At 37.2% G+C, this 21,892-nt stretch overlaps 1 protein-coding gene across 2 annotated transcripts in view; it reads left to right on the top strand.

Moving 5' to 3' along the window:
• The window catches only part of METTL15 (methyltransferase like 15), an 87,972-nt gene that overhangs the window by 34,090 nt on the left and 31,990 nt on the right, over positions 1-21,892 (top strand). For both annotated transcript variants that reach the window (XM_015630431.3, XM_015630430.3), the window contains exon 3: positions 4,714-4,850. In XM_015630431.3, coding sequence (XP_015485917.1) covers positions 4,714-4,850 — 137 coding nt within the window. The remainder of the gene's footprint in view (positions 1-4,713; positions 4,851-21,892) is intronic.

The following is a 21,892-nucleotide window of genomic DNA, read 5'->3' as shown; positions in this document are numbered from 1 at the left end:
CTGTGTTCCAACTCAGTATGTCTTAGATATTTTGTACAATTTGCCAAAGTCCCTTGCAGCTGTTGTCCAATATGTTGAAGTCCTTTTTCAGACAATACCGGGGTTGTGAGAGGAAGAAAAAACATTTTTTGAAAGATCATGTGATGGAGTTCTTGAAATAATTAAGGTTAGTAGGGGAAAATAAAGTTGTACATCTAAAGATCAGATTACTTAAAAAAGGGTATAAAGTTCCTGCCTTTAAAAAAGAAAGAGGAAAGTATAAAACACTGGAATAGTGAGTTTTTTAAAATAAGTATTATGTAGTTTGAATTTATGTGTCATTTTTGAGTTTCAGTGTTGTGTAAGTTCTGCAGTCTCATTTTGTTACACAGCAAAGGAAAAACAATTACAAAGACTGTTAAATGTTGTGGAGTAAACTTCATTACATGTGGAACAATAGTGGAATTATAGATCAGTGATAGGAAAATGAAATGCTTAAAAGGTATTTATATGAGAGCTTTTCAGTAAAAAGTCTTGTATACTAAAGTGATACACTCAAACTCTTTGTGTCTCTCTAACTGTACTAGAGCTAGCTGTAAAATGAAAGCTGTGAAATTTCTGTTTGTTGTTACTGTATGTCATGAAAGAGCCAAATGGTTTCTAAAACATACAGTCACAAACTGATTATAAAATTCCCAAGTGGACTCTGATGTGACTATCATAACAATGGAATGGTGAGTCACTGCAGGAGAATTAATGTAATAATCTTTTCCAGTATTTATAGGACTGGGAGGATAAAATGTCATTTAATTTTATTTGATTAAAAACCAGTAGGCAAGAGAGAAAGAGGAAGAAAAAAGTGAAGCATCTTTTATTTCAGACATGAAAGATGGATGGAATATATAAAGAAGTATATTATAAAGCAGGATGTTACAGTGATTAATTTCAAATCTGATCAATGCTCCAAAATGGTCATGTTAATATCATAATGATTCTATTTGATAACTTAAGGTGATAGGTTTTTTTTTAGGTTCTAGATGTTTGAGTGGAACAGCTAGATTATGAGGAATTGAATGTGAATTGAATCAGAGCTGTAATCTCCTGTATCTAGTGCTCTCAGATTAAAGATATCATGTCTGCTGTTGCTTAAAAGTTTGTTTGGTCTGTGTTGGTTCTTTCAGAAAGGGCAGTGGAATTCAGTGAGCATGTGTTCATTCACAGTAGGTGCTTGCATGGATTCTGAACTAAAGCTGCTTTTCAGTGCTGTCACAATATTGTGAGTTTGTCACTATGTCACAGAAAAATTACCCCTATCCTTTATTTCCTCTGCTTTGCATTGCTAGTATGTATTTTTGATTTATTTTTAAGATCTTCTGTATTAATAAGCAGCATGTATAAGGGGCTTGTTAACCTAAAAGTTTTATCAAATTTAAAATGAATGAAAACAGAAGGAGATACCCATGAGGAAAGGTGGAACTGTTAAAACATAAGTATTCTTGAATGAGCTATAAGATCTTCAAAAATTCTTCTGGAAATAAAAACCTCAGGGTTACTGAGGTTTTGCTTAATAAAGAAAAATTGTCTGGATTTGGCAAAAAGGTACCTAATTTATCTTTCCATATTTTGCTGTTCAAATGTGATGAAACAAAGGACATTCTCTGTAATACAGAAGTGTTGGTGAAATAAGGATCAAATCTGTTCAGTACTTTCTGGAGATGACCCAAGAAGACATGTTAGATGTCTAGATGTTTAGAAGACAAAGAGGCATACTAGAAATAAACAAGTAGTTAAACATATTAGTGGGAAAAGACTATTTTCTGGAAATTCATGTTATTAATGAGTTTAAGTGGAATAAAATTATTTTTCCAAAGTATTTTAAGGGTAGAAGTAGCTCTTCTGATGCTTCCTATATCCTCCATGATTCTTCCTGCCAGCATCATAAGTCTGTTTCAGGAAAGACAGTACTGATGTTTTTGAAAATTTTCATCCTAATTTTCTAGCTATGATAAAGAATAAGAGCATTTGTTTGTTTTTTAAACAAAACAAAACAACCAAAACCAACCATCAAGACGTGACTCATGCTGATTAATTTTTATTTTTTTTTCTCCAAGAGGAATTATGATGTAATTTAGATTGGTTTTGACTGTAATGTGTTGCTGTAGAATAAGTGCAATCCTAAATCACACTTGGGACTCCTGTGATTAAGTTTTTTGAGTGCATTTCTGAGTGGGTTAATCTTATGCAGTAAAAAGAAAAAGGTGGTTTTAATTTTCTGTTGCTCCTCCACATATTTCTAAAGGGATTTTTCTAAATGGATTTGCCTACAGAACTAGAATATAAAAGTTAGAGGTCTGTTTATTGCTTATGTACATTATTGCTGGTAAAGATGAAATGGAAATAACTTGAGTGGAAATCAAAGCATAACAGATATACCCTGGAAATTTTAAAAGTAATTTAGGAGGATTTGTATGTTTTCTAGAATTCATGTTCATTTTTGCAAGTTTCTAAGCTAAATGCAGAGTGAAAAATTACATTTTTATATTAATAATTTTCATTGAAGAGAGATAATAAAAAAGTAGCTAATTAGTTTAATATCCCACTCAATAGCCAGTTGTTTTTATGGATTTTTATGGGCGTAGTGGAAGTAACAGTACAATGCAAAGAAAACCTAAATGGATTGGAATCTTTGTCATAAGGGAGCTTCTCTGAATCTTAGTGGCATGTGAGAACTTAGAACATGCTTGGAATTTTCAGCATATGCAGGTTTATTTACAGTCTAGCTAAATTCTTATGTTCAGTTGTGTAAAAGAAACACGTTTTTTAACTGTTTCAGTTTTGTGTTTATAAATTGGTTTCAGTGAGTATACTTTTGTTTTTGTTAGGGTGGAAGATAAATCAGAATGCTTAAATAGATTGTGGGAGCTTTTATATATCATGGATGGTGTGACCTTTGTAACATAATTTTGTCTTCTAGATACTGCTTACAAAAAAATTCTGGGTCAGTGCTTTATTTTTTCATATGAGTTATGCCATTTAATATTGGGTGATCACCCAACTAAATTCTGTTTCCTTCATTAACTTTGTAAAATATTGTAGGTAACTTTCACTTCTAGAGCATAAGTTTAGGAAACATGATAGTATAGCACAAAGAAATTGTGTTAAATAACGCAGCCTAAAGATCTTAAAAGATATTTGCTCTTACTTTTATCCCAAGCAGAGTTATATTATTAGTCTGTGTATTATAAATGTGATTTTTTTGTTTCTTTTGGTGTTTGGTTTTGGGTTTTTTTTTATTTTTTAGAGGATTTTCATATGTAAGTCTTTATGTTTTCTGAAAAATGTTTCTTGAAAAATGTTCAGGTCTTCATTGCTTTTGAATTTCTGTTCTTATCCAAAGCAATTTTTGGTTGAATCTTAGTTCTTTAAAGAGTTAAACTGAAAAATTTCACTTAAAAGGTGCTTACCCTTGGGATGTATAATTTGTGAGAATAAGTTTAGTTTGTATTAATTTCTATTTAATATAACTGTAGCTTCATAAGTAGTCTTCAAAACCTGTTTCACATAAAAGATAATCTGAGAAGTGGGAAAAAGCCCCCATGCAGATATTTATATGGAAGTAAATGGAGAATTTGTTTATTGAGTTTAGTTTGAATTTCCCCCAGTCAACAGAGGTCAGTTCAATCAACTGAGAGAAAAGACCTATGGAATACCAAGATGCAGAGAGTAATTCACGTTTTGTACTTTGGTTCAGATACATTGTCTAAAAAAGCAATAAAAATCCTTTTCTTTCTCTGCTCCAGTATGCTTTCCCTAGACTATGGAATTATAGATAGTTACTTAGTAATTTGAAAAGAAAGTATTTCCTAAGTGGAATTGCAGTTGTACAAGCACTGCATTGCTAAGTGAAGAGACAGGTATTTCTGTCAACAAAAATAGTTCCTGAATTTTAATCAGTCAAGTACCAATGTTGTCAGGCCAAAGGAAGAAGGGGCATAGGGCAGCTCCTAGAAGCACTACTGCTCTTTTATAGATGAAAGAAGACTTGACACAGCATGAAGTTCTACTGATTTTGGAGCCCAACCTGTCCTGATCCAAGCTGGCTGTGTCCCAAGTCACTGTTTCTTTGGAAGGTCTCAGGAGAAAAGCCTGGTCAGCCTGTTGGATATACAGATGCTGACACAGAAACCTCTCTAGAACGAATCTACAGAAACTGCAGAGCTGTCAGGAGAGCAGTCCTCACCTTTCCACAGTCTCAGCTGCCTTTCTTCTTGTTCCTTTCTCACTCAAGCTGGGACCAATTGGAACCTGCTCAGTTCTTAGTCTCCTGTCTTTGCAGATAAACTATTTACTCCAGACATTCCTCCTCCATGATGTGGCTGGGAGTCAGCAGCCTTTTCCAGTCACTTTATCTCAATATCAAGTTTGATACCACCCTTCCCAAATATGAGACAATGATTTTTTTTTTGTTTTGGTGTTGTTTAGTTTGGTGTTTTTGTTTGTTTGTTTGTGGGTGTTTGTTTTTCGTTTGGCTTTTTTTTTTGAGGGAGGGAGGGGGCTGGTAAAAGATTATTCCGACATAATTGCAATTCTGCACAAAATACAAAAAATACTTCCAAAAAAGGCAGTGTTAAATTTTCCTCTAGTACATGAGGAGGATTATAAAAATAAGTTTTAAATCAACCATCAGTTTATCACTGCTGTAAGGTAAAAAGTGTTTGTGTTTTCACTCAACAGCGCTTCCTTGATATGACGTTTGGAGCTGGTGGTCACACAACAGCTCTTCTGGAGAAAGCCAACAACATCACTGTGTATGCACTAGACAGGGATCCCACAGCTTATAAAATAGCTCAGCAGCTTGCAGAAGCTTACCCGTAAGTTGTCTCCTCCTGTCTTACATATGGTTGAAATAAGGTTGGTACTCAGGTATTTTATACGTAATTTAATGTATTTCTATGGTTTTTAATATCTTATTGTAGAATAGCATTCTATGCTGTATGTACCCTGTTGAACAGGAGATCCAGTTCAGTTTGTTTATGAGTATTTGCATGCAGCTGCTTCTTAGGTTTTTGGAGTTAAATGTGTATTCTGTAGTTTTAATTTTAAGCGTGCAAGTAGTTAATTTTATATTTAAAAATAGATTTAAAAAAGATTCACGTGTTCTGCTTGCCTTGAGATGATTCTGATTGCAGAGTACTACAAAAACATATCTTTGTGATACTTATTTCACAAAAAATGATGGAATAATATGTTTTAAAATAATTAGGTAACTTAAATATGGATTATGAATATTTTAATTAAAATACCCCAAAATAATTGTAATTCATTATTAGGGTTGCTAAGTGTTTTGCCACTGGCTTCAGAAACTACTGAACAATTTAATAAGCTACGATTTCTGTGTATAGCTTATACTTCAATTTTCTTTTTAAATAAGGGTGCTGAATTTCCTAAATGAACAATTGCTAAGTGCAGATTTTTACATCTTTTTTAGTTATGCAAAGTTTATTTAATTCAAGGAGGAACCCAGTCAGAACATCAGTGCATTCATGCAGAAGTGTGGAATTTATAGAGTTGAATATGAGCTGTTCAGAAAGCTGAATTTTCACATCTGACCAAGAAGTAAAAATATGTAGATACAAAATAAAATAATACAAAGTAATCAAGACTTAAGAAATTTATGTAAGGTAGTGAGGAGATAATACTCTCTGTCAGGTTGAAAACATTATTTCAAAAGAGCTTTGACATGAATAAAAGCAATTATTTCTAGTAAGAAGAAATCTGGAAGAGGAGGATGAAAAAACACCTGGTTGTTCAGTCATGTTTTCCCACATAAAACAAAGTTCTAAGGCAGCAGTAATACTCAAGAAATGCAGAAGGTGTTCCTCAACTTTTCTAAGATAAAAGGCTAGACTGTGCATTCCTGTCTTCATGAATGTTTGACAGAGAGCCAGTGGGAGAAATGCAAGCATGTGTCAAGATAGCATAGCTAAGTTTCTACTCTGCAAGACCACTTACATATATTTCTCTAAATTTTCAGTTCTTTTTGGGCTGAAGTGACATGCAATGTATACTTAAAAATTTGTGGAATTCCTCTCTTTACTGTTATTTCTCCAGAGAATGCTCTTTTTGACAGAATGCTCTGAAGAATATTGTCAAGGAAAGTCCATTTTCTTTTAAACTAAACCTGCAAACACGTTCTGCCAAATGTCAGGGGAGTTGTAAAGTTTTCTGTTCTTTGTGTCATAGAAAAAAACCAGTCTTTTAGAAACATTCACACAGCATAAAACAACAATGAACAGTCTGAATCAATGTAAGTTTATCTGAAAGTATCCTGTGCAAACCTGGATGTGAAAAGTTTATTTTCCAGATAGATGAAGAGATTTTGTGCTGGCTGCTCCTCTGCCAATAATTGACATCAATAATTTTCTGCTTGTTTAGAAAAGGTGAACTTTGTATAGCAGTTGATGTAACTTATTATGGTTTGAGAGACAAAGGAGGTCTCCTAGTTCTTATTTTTGATGGTGGTGTCTACATTTGTGGATGCAAATTATCCTTAGAATGAAGTGGATCCTTAAATAACATAGTGTTGTTGGTGAAAAGTCTCAATCATTGAAAGATGACTGCATCACCTGGATATGTATTGTAGGATACAGAGCCATATTCTCATTTGCTCTGGTGTTTTTCTTCATTTGCTGTCTTTCCTATTAGAAAGAACAGGTCAGTCCTTTTCCATAACATAAATATTATCTTTTCTTACAGTAGTTTATGTTAAAATTTATGGTAAAAGAATGTTCTGTATGTGGTAATTATTAATCTGGTTTCCCTGGGAAGTCAGTTGCATAAACCATTGTCAAATTAAAAGGAGAAAGGAGGTATAAGGATGTAATTTATAAACAGGTAACGCTAGTGTCTGCTTACAAATCAGTTGAGTATAAGGGATTTACTTCTGAGATATGGAACTTTCATAAATGGATTTTTTTTCAGTATTCATTAAAAGATAGGTGGTCTAAAATTATGGGATTTTATTGTCTATTTTCTATACTGTGTTAGAAATAAGCCTTGTATCAGTTCAATTCAAATCTGTGTGGGCATCAAAAGCTCAGGAAATTCATCCAGTTGACATCTGTATCTGGTCAGGTCTATTCTCAGATTAAACAGTTGCCTGGCTGACCAGGGAGCCACAGAAATAGTTGTACTATCTTAAAAATGGCAGTGGCAGCATGCAGTTGCAGTCTAAGAGAAATGTAGAGCTATCCCTTCTGTAAGAAGCACAGCCTTAGATGTACCTCACTGAACAACTGCAATACAGAAGGATAAACATCCTCCACTTTTTTCTGTTCTAGGTTTTTCCCTACATCTTCTGTTTAGCATTGCTGTTTAGGGAGAGGTTATTTGACTTGCTGAAGTGGTTCTTTTGCTTTGGAGGTGGTATACAGAGTTGGGGAAGAGGCTGTTGTGCATCATAACCATTAAAACCTGATTTCCACTGTCTGAGACTGTGAATGCAATGGGAAAACAGAAAGTCATACTCCAACTGAATTTTCTGTTGTTATTTTTTTCCTACTTGAACCAGAATACCACATGTGTTAATTGTTATTGCTTATTCTGGTTAGATGACAATAATCTTAGTAAAATCCTATAGTTCTGATATTCACGATATGGCTTTGTTTTTTAATGTAATCTTTTTGGAATTCAGAAAAGTTTTTGATTCTGTCTCTTACCATATTCCTCTGGACAAAATGCCCATTCCACAGCTGGATAAACACACCATTGTGCAGTGTGTGAGCACAACAGGCTCACAGGTTGGGGACAAGGAGCTACACTGAATAGGGTGACATCAGACTGGAGAATGGTCAATAGAGGGGCTCCACAGGGCTCCATCTTCGGCCCTCTGGTCTTCAGCATCTTGGTGAAGGGCTTGGTGCAGGACTCGACAGGATACTAAATAATTTTGCAGATGATGCGAAACTGGAAGGAGTTGCTGATTCCCTGGAAGGCAGAGAGGCTCTGCAGAGAAACCTGGACAAATTAGAGAGCTGGGCAATCACCAGTCATATGAAGTTTCACACAGGTTGTGTGAGGGACTAAAATGTTAGTGGTGAATGAGTCAAAACAATCAGCCATTTGTGGAGGTAGTAGGTGCTTTGCTGATGATACCTGTGATAACAGCCCAGGTGCCCAGGAAAGACAGTGGGAGCTGGGCCTGTGAGGTCTAGGGAAGACTGAGAGGTGATTTCATCAATGCATGTAAAAATGCAGGTGTGAGGAGGGTGGTGCCAGATTTTTCAGTGGTGGCCAGTGACCAGACAAGGACCAATGGCCATAAACTAAACCACAGAAGGTTCCACCTCAACATGAGGAAGAACTTCTTTGTGTTAAGGGTGGCAGAGCACTGCAACAGATTGCTCAGGGAAGTCTTGGAATCTCCCTCTGGAGACATTCAAAATATGCATGGATGAGTTCCTGTTAACACCTGCTTCCTGTCTTGGCAGGGCAGTTGAACTGGATGATCTCCAGAGGTCCCTCCAACCCTAACAATTCTGTGAAATATGCCCAAAGGTATTGTGGGAAGAGGAGATAAATATGGCTAAATTAAGCTATATAAGTTGTATATTCAGAACTTAATAATTAAATCTCCAGAGGTCCGTCTAACCCTAACAATTCTGTGATTCTGTGAAATGTGCCCAAAGATATTGTGGCAAGAGGAGATAAATATGGCTAAATGAAGGAATTTTTCTATATTCAGAACTTATAAATGAAATCCTCCATGTATTTAACTGAATGATAGCTGCAGTAATAAGTCACTGGAGGAGAAAACTGAGGAAAAATACATTTGATGTTTGTATTTTAAATGTGTCTCTATTTTTTGGTAGCAATTTTATCAGAAATCTGAAGAGGATAGAGTTCCAGCTGCAGCTCTCACATTCATTTAGTTTTGCTGTTTATTATTTTTATTTTTAAAAATATGTAGTGCTGCTTTAATAAGGAGAAAATGGGTCAGGGTCTGTTAGATATTCAGTGTGTGGGTGGGAATCCTTTGACGTGCTTTCTGGGGAAGCCACTAACTTGGGAATTGCTGCTGAGAATCCAGGAGAACAAGATAAAATTCAGTCAGTAGCAATATATATTACAAGTAAACCCTTTCACACCCACTGAAAGGAAGAGGGTAGAGAGGTGGCTGAAATCTGTTATTAATTAATCAATATCATGGAAAATTTTAAGTATGAGAAACTCATGCAAAGCCAATGTAGAGGAAAAAATACATGCTTTGTAATTCTCTGAGCAGAATAAGAAATTGTAACCTGAAAGTATGGATAAATAGTGTAGAATTCCTCATACAATTTAAATACCATTTTGTTACAGTTTGAAAGTGATTTTGAGGTGTGAGGGTGCTTGTGGATTTTGCTTTCAGTGTTACACTAAGTTTGCAGAAAAAACGTGATAGATCAGCTGTGCATTGTGTGTTCTGGGGTGTATCATTCTGGGACTGCAGGATCATGTCCAGGGAGGCTGCAGTTACTGGGGACCAGCATGGGACTCCAACAAGATGGGCTTCTGCTCAGGAAACCATTTATTCATCACAGGAACAAACTCAGATCCAGAGAGAGAGCCCCAAACAGGAGCAGGGGTTGGGTTTTATGGGACAGTTTAAGGTCAGAGTTTAATAGGGACACAGCAAGGGAGAAACCCCAGAGGCTCAAACGCAATCCCAACACCCTGGGCTGCCACCCCACGAGGGTCTGGGGTGGGACAACTCTTCCTGAGCTCACAGGGCACATCCCCTGGGGCAGAGGGATGGAGTTTGCACTTCCCTGGCTTTAAAGCCATGCCCTTCCCTTTATCAATGCTTATCTGAAACTATATCTTTGCATCCCTGGGCGGGGTCTCCTCACAACTGCCCCTTTTGAAAATGAAACTTTGATTAGGAACTTAGAATGTTTCTAAAACATACACAATGGAAAACCCAAGCTCCCCACAAAGCACCTGTGGGACACCAAAAACACTAGCACCCAACAACAAAACACATTAAGCAAACAAACACAAAAGGAACAAAACTAAAAACACACTTAGGGCTTGGCCAGCAGCTGGGCAAATCAAGCAGTGGTGGTAGTTAATAAGAACATAAAGGTTTTTTAGTTCAGTCTCTTCCAGTTTTTGATTTTCTTAGGAAGGGAGTAGTTCTTTGATCTCCTGTTACGAGGGGCAGAGTTCTTAGTGTTCAGCCTTGGCTCCAGTGCTGGTTGCACATCCAGAAATTGTGTGGTCAGCAGGACCTGGAAGTGATTGTCCTGCCACATCTGGCACTGATGAAGCTGCACCTCAGCACAGTTTTGGGCCCCTCACTACAAGAAGGACATTGAGGTGATGAATCATGTCCAGAGAAGGGGATGGAGCTGGGGAGGGATCTGGAGAGGAAGTCCTATGAGGGGTGGCTAAGAGAGATGGGGGTTCAGCCTAGAGAAAAGGAGACTAAGAGAAGACCTTCTTCCTTTCTACAACTGTCTGAAAGAAGGTTGTACACAGGTGAGTGTCAGTCTGTTTTCCCAGGTAATAACCATAGGACAAGTGTAAAGAGCCTCAAGCTGCACCAGCAGAGGTTTAGATTTGATATTAGGAAAAATTTTGTCGTGGAAAGAGCTGTCAAGCACTGAAATGAGCTGTCCATTCCACCAATGAGGTGGTGAACTCATCATGCCTGGAGGAATTTGTGACGTGGTTTAGTGGTGAACTTGGCTGTGCTGAGCTAATGGTTGGACTCCATCTTAAAGGTTTTTTCCAACCTAACTGATGCTGATTTGAGTATCAGGCTTCTCTTACATAGCATAATTACAGAAATTTCACTCCAACATTACATTGTTTGAAACTGTAATTGAATAATTTGTATGTGCACATCTTAATTTTCTTTTCATCGCAGATTTAATGGATTTTGATTCATTGCGTGGGCTGCAAAATCTTTACCTGTAGCCTGTAGTCTAGTAAGTTCAAGTTCAGAAAGTGTTTCTCTACCACTTTGTGTTGGGATGACTACAGACCATTTCCAGTATTAGTTGAGTTTACTTTTCATATACTGGTTACATAATAGACAAGTCCTCATTTGCACTTAAAATAACTTAAAGGGTAGAGCTGCCTGTCTCAAACAGTGTCAAAGCCACAGAGCCACCACAGCAGGAACTTGAGATAAGCACAGAAGGGAGGGATTTTTGACAGGAAGGCACTAATTCCAGGCCTGGTGGAGGTGAGATCTGGTTAGCACATCCTGGTTAATGCATCCAGACAAAAATTCCCACTGTGGCAAACTAGAAAAGGAAGCAACTGCTCATACACATATCACCAGTCAACCAAGATCACCCCAAGTTAAGGGACAGACGGCATCTGTGGCCATCAGTGACCACCAGAACACCCCCAGATTCGTTTCTGTGGGATTCCATCAGAGGACTGTGCATGATCCACAGTGTTGGAACAACCCCCAGGGGAGGTACTTGGGCATTCCCACCTCAACCTGAACATGTATTAACCTGTTGAACTCTGTTTCATGGGCTTCCCCCACCATGACAGATCAAGACAGGGACCATCATTTCAACCAACACACATCTGAATTTCAACAATCAAGTCTTGTAGCTGGATCCATGGTGGTGAACTTCCTCCTTCCCTCCCTCCCTCCCTCCCTCCTTCCTATTGCCCCCTCATCGACCCCAGAGAATCTTCTAAAGGAACCTTAATTACCCCATCTCACTGGTGGGATATAATTGCACTATAATTAAAATAATAATTGTAATAATTTAAGCACTGTTTAGATCTAGAAGTAGTAAAGTGTATTTCAAGACACTGTGATGGAATATGGCCTTTATATACATGATAGTATTAATTTCAAGGCTTGTGGTTATGATGACATTGCCAGTAAAGCTTTTCTATAGCTGTAGATACATTTGGACAAGGATTAAATACTAATCAGTTCTCTAGATTTAATAAAATTTACAAACAAATCAGGCAGGACATCCCTTTTACAAGTTAGGAAATCAAAGTGATGTAATTTTGATCTGAGTGCTCTTGAATAAACTGCTTAATCATATTATTTTAGTAGGAAGATCCTAGAAGAGATATATTCTACATTAAATGAAGTTTAGCATTTTGTGGCTAACTGACATTTATCAGTTTTGAATTTAGTTTTGGTTTAGGCAGTTTCTCTTACAATATATCTTGGTTAACCAGGATGGTTAATTTTTGCAGTAGCCATGAGGGGCATGGCCAGGATGTTATTCTGTACCACACCACATCATGGGCAGGGGCTGGGGGGGGAAGGTGTCTCCTCCAGTTGTGCTGGGTGTGGATGGGTGGTCAGGATAGTGTTCAGTTCCTCATGGTGAGCGCTTGTGTGTGAATTGTTCACCTCTCTTGTATGCCCTGTTATTAATATTCTGCTATTGCTGTTTGCTTTCTTATTTAATTTGCTGTTTCTAGTAAATTGTTTTTATCTCAACCTGTGAATTTTATTTTTTGTGCCTCCAGTTCTCCTTTCCACCCCACTGCAGAGGGAGGGAGTGGCAGAAGGGGACGTGGTTTGGAACACCAGGGAGTACCATTCCCAAACTGTGACACAATATTAAAAACATTCCCATTGGAAAAGATCTCAGGATGCCTTCAGACATATCAGACAATTAGTATGATCCATCTACTCATGGATATGAATTATCTTAGACAACTTTTGACATCCTTAGACAATGGAAGTGTAGGTTAATTAACCTTAATTCCTTTCTGGCTGAAGAAGCTGCACCTTTTAGACCATAGATGCAGATCAAGAAACAAAGACACTCCTGTTGGCTGTGTTGGCCAGCTGTGTTGGCTTTCTTCTATCACAGTTTTCCATCAGTGTTTCTAGGAATATTCTAAAATGCTAACTCCTTACAGAATGAGAGGACCGTCATTTAAGTTGATAGAGAGGGATAAGAAGCTTCTGAAATAATTTCAAACAAGTGCAAACCCATCTATGTATTGGTTAAGGAGATGGAGCTGAATGTGGGTGATTTGAATTCCTTTTTAATACAAATGTCCAGATCCTTAATTTATTTTTAAGGACCTGTTAGCTCAATTTCATGGAATGCAATATCAAGTGTTACTTTAATCAGTAGTAGTTTCAGACATGTTAATTATATTCTTACTCTTTTTAAAATTCATCTATGTCAGTGTGGTGTAAAAGTGCTCAGAATATCTTTAAAGTTTACTGTTTTAAACAAAGAGTATTTCTAAGAATTAAGCTTTGAAGCTTAGTTTGGGTTGTAGATTTTTTTTTCTAAAAGGAAAAAATGTTTCAATACCCATCAAGTAAATAATTATCATACTGAAATAATCTTTGAACTTTTATTATCTGTTAAGGAGACATCAGCTTTTCTTTCCTTCACTTCACTTTTCCTTCTTGATTTTGATGATAAAATTTCTTATGGGTGTTCAGATGACTTAAGGATTTTTATATTGCTTTTGTAACCATCTCATTACTAAAATGCATGTAAATGATTGTAGAACTTAAATTCTAATTATTAGCATTTTATAAAGTATGTTTCAAAAATATTTAGAAATATATTTTATAAACAGTTAAATTTTTTTTTTCAGATGAACAGTAGAGGTCTGGGTATATTTTCATTACAGTAACAAGAACTTGCAGTTAGATTTTTAAAAAATAATTGGTGTTTCATAAAGAATAATGATACAGGATAATATATTCCCTAAAATTTAGTTTCTCATAATAACAGAACTCCTCCTGATGAGAAGGAGGAGGGGAATGTAATAATTTCTAATCAGAAGGTTTTTGTACCTGGTAGATGGTTGTCTACAGATCTTTCTTGTCTTGATAAAAGGACAGTATTTTCATATTCCATAGCAAGTTTGTACTAGGCTGTATATTTAGCTAATTTTTGGTCACATTTACAATGGGGCATTTACATTTACATTAAGGCTCTCTGCACAAATCAAGCTGGCATAAACTGTATTAAAATACCCCTTCTTGTATCAAACAATACAGATGAAAGTTTATTTCATCAGTAGATAGATGATAATTGTTGAGGATAGAAGACACTAGCAGTTTTCAGTGAAGATGGAAATTACATAAATGTGTAGACAAAAAGATACTTGTCACTTACTAAGAAAAGGTCAAGACTTGTTAGTAATTAAGATAAACATAATTTACTAAGTGGCTAAATTAAACAAAAAAAAGCTGACAGTCTCTGATTCATAATCTTATTTTTTCTACTTTGATGAAAAGCAAAACAGGTAACTAAATGAAAATATTTGTAAACACATTTTTGTATCAGAACTGAGCTTCACACTTCACTATGAAATATAAAAATGTACAGAGAAATTCAGATTATTTTTATGATTGAGTCATTGGGCTTCAAATACTGTTATTCTTAGATGCATTAGGATTATGCATATAGGTGACATAGACCATAAAAATGAAATACTTTGACTACATAATTCTATTTTTTTCTTGTCATGATAATAAACATAATTTGCATTTTAATTTGATTTTAGTCTTTGTGACTCAGCTGTGCCAAGTATTGTACAGAATATTGAAAGGACTGAAAGCAAAATCAGGCAGTTAATTGCTGCTTTGTATTTGGATGCCTGATAAATTCATCAACTTAGCTTGATCAAGAAACAAAGATTTGGATAGAGAGATTTCAGAGAATTTCTGTGTGAAACCTCAGTGGAAAAAAAAAAAGTAATTTGGAATGGAAATTGCCTGTGGCATTGTCACCTCTGAACGGTGCAAAGGTTTGAGACCAATATTGACTACTAAGTGGCCTTGACACACACAGATTTATAAGAAATAATACAAGTGTCATATCTCAGCAGCACAATCTGTATTATTGATACTGTTTATACTGCCAGTCCTACTGTGGTCATGAGAAAACAGAGGCTGCTGCAATTTAAATATTTAAATATAAATTAGAAAAACAGAACCAAATTCTTTCTGATAATGATATCTAGATTGGCTGTTCAACTTTAAGATGATCTATGCCACCTGCCTGGCTGGGAAAGGAAAGAGGAAGGTAAGGAGCACTCCTTTCCCCCAAGCCTTCAGTGGGAAACCACCTTTTTGGTTTTTTTCCCCTGAAAACCAGCATCTTTGCCTCTCCAAAAAACTAAAAAATACTTTTGCAAAGCTTGGAGGACAGCTGCTAAAACCCCCAAATTTTCTGTGTCAGGGCAGGTTAAATCCACTGCTGCATTGTCGCTGCCCACCTTTTAGGATGACATGTACTGGCATTATCTTCTATCAGTTTAAGGTACTAGTTTATTCATGACTACCATCTCTTCCTAATGAACAGAGTAATTAGCAGAAAAAGGCAGGACAAAAATCTCATTCACGTGGCTGAGTATTAGAATGAGTTTTGGTTCCTTGCAGTACAATCTAGATAAGGCTGGAGTGGTGTGTGGCATCCAGCATTTCAGTGGATTCAGTCCATTCTGAAATCTGCTTTTCAGTGGATGTTAGCACCTAGTGAATGCAATATTAAGATAGGACCTTCTGGTATTTAGTGTGATGGTCTGACCTGCCACCAGGGTGGCCAAAGATATGTTGGTGTTAAATAAAAGGACAGGTTGATGGAGTAGTCTGAAAAGGAAAAGGGTTTAATGACGAAAATAGCAGAGTAAAAGCTGAACCACACAATGGGACACGTCAAAAGACCCCAAAATGGGGTAGGTAGGATGTATTTATAGAGTAGGGTAAAGGGTGGAACCTGAGGGTGAGGATCCAATAGAAAGCAGGGATGAGGAATATGTAAAACATGACAGGGGCAGCACAACCAATGGGAGTAAAGAGAACTGTGAACTTTCTAGAACTGGAACCTTACTAAGGAAACTCTATTAAGATATTTTCTCCCATGGAGCAGTGATGCAGGAATCTTGCTCACCCTAAATTAAGTGTGGGTCTGGCTGACTACAAGCCAATTTCCCAAGGTCTTTAGGCAGCTCAGCTCCCACAATTTAGTAGTGTTTAAGCCAAAAAAACTGATAATGCATTAAATTATGCTAGTACATTTTCATATTCTAAAAATAAATAATTCAAATTAATTTTTGACAAATAAGTAAAAATTATGTGTCACGAGAGAATTGAATGTGTAATTTTTTACTTTTCCAACTAGCAGGACCAAAAATGTGTGGAACTTTTGAATAATCAATACTGTCACTTTGTTGAGTTTTATGTTGCAGCAAATCTCATTTTAGTTGAGTGAACTGACCATCTTGGATACTGCTTCAGTAGTGAAAAGGGCAACTTCTTATTTCAGGCTAACAAAATTTGGGTATGTAAGGTCAAACTTTTTTATGCAGAAATTTACATCCTTAAAACTATATACGTCAATACCAGCAGCTAAGGAAAGGCTGAATACAAAGGTTAATGCTATTGTGGTATTCTTTATCATGGTACTGAGGGGGAACCCCACAAATGGGTCTATTTTTACAGTGTGCTTAAGGTAGAATTTCTGTGTTGTGGTGTATGACTTGTGTACTTCAAATGATCTTACTTCTGCCTGTTTGGAAAGCATACTGTGCCATGAAAAATATTTAGATTTCCCAAAAACTCAAAATAGTTTCCTTTTTAGCCTTCTAAATAACCCATTATAAACATTCAAATAGATTAACAATAATATTAGCTAAAATGGATGGTAATAATGAGAAAATACATGACTGGTCGTAAAACCAGACTTTGAGCTGGTTGTAATATTTGCTGTATAGAACAAAGTAGAAGAGAAGCCTCAAGTCATTCTTGTGATAGAAAATTCCACAGAATCACAGAACAGGTCAGGTTGGAAGGCACCACAGTGGGTCATCTGCCAACCTCCCTGCTCATGCAGGGTCATTGCACAGGATTGTGTCCAGATGGTTCTGAAATCTCTCCAGTGAGGAGACTCCACACCCTCTCTGGACAATCTGTTCCAGTGCCACCTGCACAGGGAAGAAGTTCTTACTCATATTCTGGTGGAACTTGCTGTGCATCAGTTTCTGCCCATTGCTTTGTGTCCTGTTTCTTGACATCACTGGGCAGAGCCCAGCTCCATCCTCTGACACCTCCCTCCAAATACTGACAGACACTGGCAGGGTCTCCTCTCAGTGCTCTCTTCTGGAGGCTGAGCAGACCCAGCTCCCTCAGTCCATCCTCATAAGAGATGCTCCAGTCCCTTCATCACCTTTGTTACCCTCCACTGGATCTGTTCCAGGAGCTCCTCGTCTCTGCTGTGCTGTGGAGCCCAGGACAGGGCCCAGCACTCCAGATGTGCCTCCCCAGGGCTGAGCAGAGGGGCAGGATCACCAGCCTGGACCTGCTGGCAATGCTCTCCCTAATGCACCACAGGACACCCTTGGCCTTCTTGCCCACAGGGCACACTGCTGGCTCATGGACAATTTGTCATCCACCAGGACCCCCAGCTCCTTTTCCACCAAGCTGTTTTCCAGCAGGTCACTCCTCAGCCTGTACTGCTGCATGGGGCTGTTCCTCTCCAGCTGCAGGACCCTGCATTTATTTCCCTTTGTTGAATTTGAGACAGTTCTTCCCTGTGCATCTGTCCAACCTGTGGAGGTCCCTCTGAAGGGATGCACAGCACTCTGGGGTTCTGGCCACTTCTCCCATCTTTGTGTCATCAGCAAACTTGCTGAGGGGGCATCTGTCCCTTTGCCCAAGTCACTGATGAGAGAGTTAAACAATCCTGGAACCAGTATTGAACCTTGGGGGACACCAGCAGTGACCAGGGACTCCAGCTGGACCCTGTGCCACTGGTCACAACCCTCTGGGATCTGCTGGTCAGCCTTTTCTGCATCCACTGAAAGGGCTGCTCCTCCAGCCCACACTCCCTGAGTTTGCTGATGAGGATATTGTGAGAGGGTGTTGAAAGCTTTCCTCAAGTCTAGGTAGAAAACATCCACTGCTTATTTCCTTCTTGCTCTTTCCAGGTATTTGGACTTCTCTGGGTTGATGGGGAATTTAGCAGAATAGAGCAGCAGACATGGAAGACATTGGTTTTCTTGGTCTCATTTGTTTCTCTGCCTTGCATGGTTACATACTTGATGGATAAGGCACCAAAACTATGTCTGAAGAAAACCTTGAGTTCCGTTTCCTTGGATATTTTGCAGATAAAAAAATGGAGTGAAAAAGAAATCTCTGTAGGCTTTTGATGTTAATTTGATGTCTTTTTTCATAGCCCTTTATTTGAGATACTAGTTTATTATAAATTCAGATCTATTGTAGCAAGAATTATGAATTTTAAAATGTTATTGAATTTTAAAAACTTAAAACTCAATACTCCTTTTGTGCAATGATTTCATGGCTTAAAACAAGAACTGAATCTCATTGTATAATCAGGGGAATTTCTTGCTTTCAAAGGAATACGTTTCCATTTTTAATTATCATAATTAATAAGATATTAAACATTGAAAAATGGAAGTGTGCAGAACTAAAAATGTCATGTTCTCCCCAATCTGTAACCATTGCTACAGGAAGAAATGTTAGTATTTGGGTGCCAGTCTGGAAGCTTCTCAATGATTTCGTGTTGCACATTTAATAGAAATAGATAAATACATGATAAAATTATGGTACATAAAATTGTTTATGCATTAATTCTGCATTCAGATGTGCTGTGTAAAGCCTTTAATTATGGAATACTTTTGTGTTTTCCACTCAAAATTTGATCCCCTGGCAGGTTGGATGGGTTTTTGTCTCTGGAAGGGAGCTGTCTTCTGCAAGACTTTCAGGTGCAAGTCACACATCGATCCATTGCAACCTTGAATCCAGCTTCTTGCCTATTAATTGTTCATAGCTCTAATGTTGCCTGCCAAGGTAATAGAAGTGAAAACTCAAAAGTTGTATTAAAATTAAAATAAATATACTGTTTACTTGTTATCTACAGAGCCAGTTACTTTGTCTTAGAAATAAGTGAGGTTGATCCAGGAGTGTTTTACCTTAAATGAATCTGTTCTCTGTTCTCACCTTGCTCTTCAAGGGCTGGGTAATAGTTTTCATGTGGACTTTATGTGTAAATTCCATAATGATGAAGAAAGGTCTGCCAGCCTGTAGTTCTCTGGAAGATCCTTCTTGACATTTTTTGAAGTTATCATGGCATTGAGTTTGTCACAGCCATCAGGAAGTTGCCTTAAAGCTGACAAAGGAGCTTCCTGAGAACATCAGCCAGCTCTCTTGGCTGATTTTCTTGATACATTCCAGTATGTGCCATCTGATCACATGTCTGTGTACATGTCCACCTGCTCCATATAACCATTTCATCCTCCTGTACTGTGGTGTTAGCCCATTTCCCTTCTAGTCTGTGACAGTGGGAATTTGGGGCAGATTTTACCAGTAAATACTTAGGCAAAGGCTTTAATTGCCACAGCCTTTTTAGTGAAGTTTATTACCGGATCATCTGTGCCATTCTTCAGTCTTCCATGTCTTCATGGCATATCCTTTTCCAGTTTTTTTGTTTCAGACAGATTTAGGTATTCTTGATTCCAGCCCAGTGCAATAGAACTCAGTATTTCTCCTTGCTTCTTCCTCTTGCCCCTCTTCTCTTTGGCATAGTTTGTATTTCCCTGTTCAAGCAAGTTGGCATCTTGCTGTGGCTGCTGTGGCCTTTTGTTTTCATACAGGTGTGGATTCCCTTGCACTTTGCAGAAATTGTTCATGGGATTTGACCTGTTGTCCTGAGTTGCTTCTCATGTCAGGAGAGCTTCCTGTTTACCTGTTCCCTAAAAAGGTCTCCTGAATCCTGTGATTTTTAGTTTGTTGTCTCCTTTGCTACCATCATCAGCAATTTTGCCTAAAGACTTAGATTGCAGAGTGACACTGAGCTTAGATCTAGGATCAATGTTGGAAAGTATTATTATTAGGTGCTTGTATTACTTCCATGAAAAAGAATCTGTTAATGCACCCTTCACTGTTATTCCTCCAAAATCTGAGGCTGTGTCAGGAGCTGTGACACCTGAGGTCAAATATTTGTGGAATATTTGTTTCTTATACCAGAAGGTTTTTACCAATTCTTTATTTTTGTTGCTGTGGGTATTGTATAGTTTACAACAGGTATTCCCTCTGGTCCCATATTAAACTGGCCTAGAACTTTCTTACTACATAAACATACAGCATTAATCCAGTTTTCATGTACTTCTGTATTTGTTGTCTTTTTTTTTCCCTTGTGGAAGGGTTGCTGATTCTCAGAAGGCAGTTAAAATCATAGAATCATTTAGGTTGCAAAAAAGAATAATTTAGGTTGCAAAAGATTTCTAAGATCATTGGTTCCAAGCATTAAATCAAACACTGCCAAGTTCACCACTAAACCATGTTTTAAGTGCCACATTGACACGTCTTTTAAACACCTCCAGGCATGGTGACTCAACCACCTCCCTGAGCAGCCGGTTCCGGTGCTTGACAACGCTTTTGGGGAGGAAAATATTCTTCATATCCAATAAAAGCCTTCCTTGACATAACTTGGGATAATTTCTTTTCATCCTATTGGTTGCTGCTTAGAAGAAGCTGCTAACCCCCGCTTTACCAGACCCTCCTTCTGATTCATTTCTTATTTAATTCCATTTTTAAGTTATAAAATGAATATAGTTCCTGATACTCTTAGTTCTGAAAAGTTTGAATTGCTTTTGAGGAACAGAAGTTGTAATTTATTTGCTTGTCTTTGAAAACTACTGCAGAGGAGAAATGTAACTTGCATAGCACATCAATTACTAAAATGATCTCTCAAGATTAATTTAAGTCAGTTGTGTCACTGACAACTTTGTTGTTAGAGATGAAGTTGGATTTAGCTTCTGTTTCTTTTAAAAATATTGGTTATATTGTGAATATAAATGCTGGCAAACCCTCTAATAATTATGACTGACCTGGAGCTGTTTGAATATGCTCTTTAAAAAAAAAGAAACAACAAACCCATGAAACACAAAACCTGTACTGTAAATAATAAGCAACTTTATCATAAGTTGAAAATAATTTTTACAACAACAGATTATAAGATTTTTTTTTCTATGAATCATTGGGGGGGATTTTTGGGAGGTTCTCGTGTAAAAGTAAAGCAGAGAGTGAATGGCATCTTAGAAGTTTGTTTCTTCACTACCTATGATAAGGTTTGAAAAAAAAAAAGTTGTGGTTCAAGGTTCAGTGATTGTTAGTAAACATTGCTGAGGGGGAGTGAAGCCCCTCTCTAAAAGTAGCATGTGGCCTTGGTATATGCTCTTACCTAAGCCAAGAGGGGATCCAATACTTATATTTGATTTTATTCTAGAATTAAATGATTTAAAGAGAGAAGAGAATTTTAATTTACTGGTTTAGCTCATATCCTAAGTCAACAAGGTTCATCTGCTATGCTCAACCCAGTGATGACTTATTACAAGTTTAACACATATCTAAAGCATTTTTGTTTTTGGATATTTCAATCTTGAGTGACAATTTCAGTAAAAGTTTTTATGAAAAAGAATGTGCTCCTTTTACCTAGAGCCAGAATGTTCTTACTGTTTTGGCTTTCTGACGTCTTTCTGCCCCATAATCAACTTTAGAAGGTACTGCAGGTGGTTTGGAGGTTGAGTGAATTAATAATTAATAAGGATTTACGTGGCCTTTGTGTCACTTTTTATTTCCAAATTGTTTGCTAACAAGTCACCTGAGGGATTAAAATTGACCAGGACAATAAGCAGCAGGAGCCTGTGGTGCAGTTGATGCTGATGAACAAAGAAAATAAATTATAAAGTGAAAATAAATATCGTTGGTTGCACTAAATACTATAAAAAAAATCTTTTTTTGTAAGGAATACAAAGAACCAATTCAAATAAAGATTTTTTTTTTATGTAGAACCTAAACCTTCCTCTTTATATTTAATGCAATGATTATTCAATTTATCAGATGTTACTGCATTGCTTTTGCTCAAGAACATTCAGT

This window comes from Parus major, chromosome 5 (assembly GCF_001522545.3).
Source record: "Parus major isolate Abel chromosome 5, Parus_major1.1, whole genome shotgun sequence".
Taxonomy (NCBI): Eukaryota; Metazoa; Chordata; class Aves; order Passeriformes; family Paridae; genus Parus; species Parus major.
This window is presented reverse-complemented; position numbering and strand designations above follow the sequence as displayed.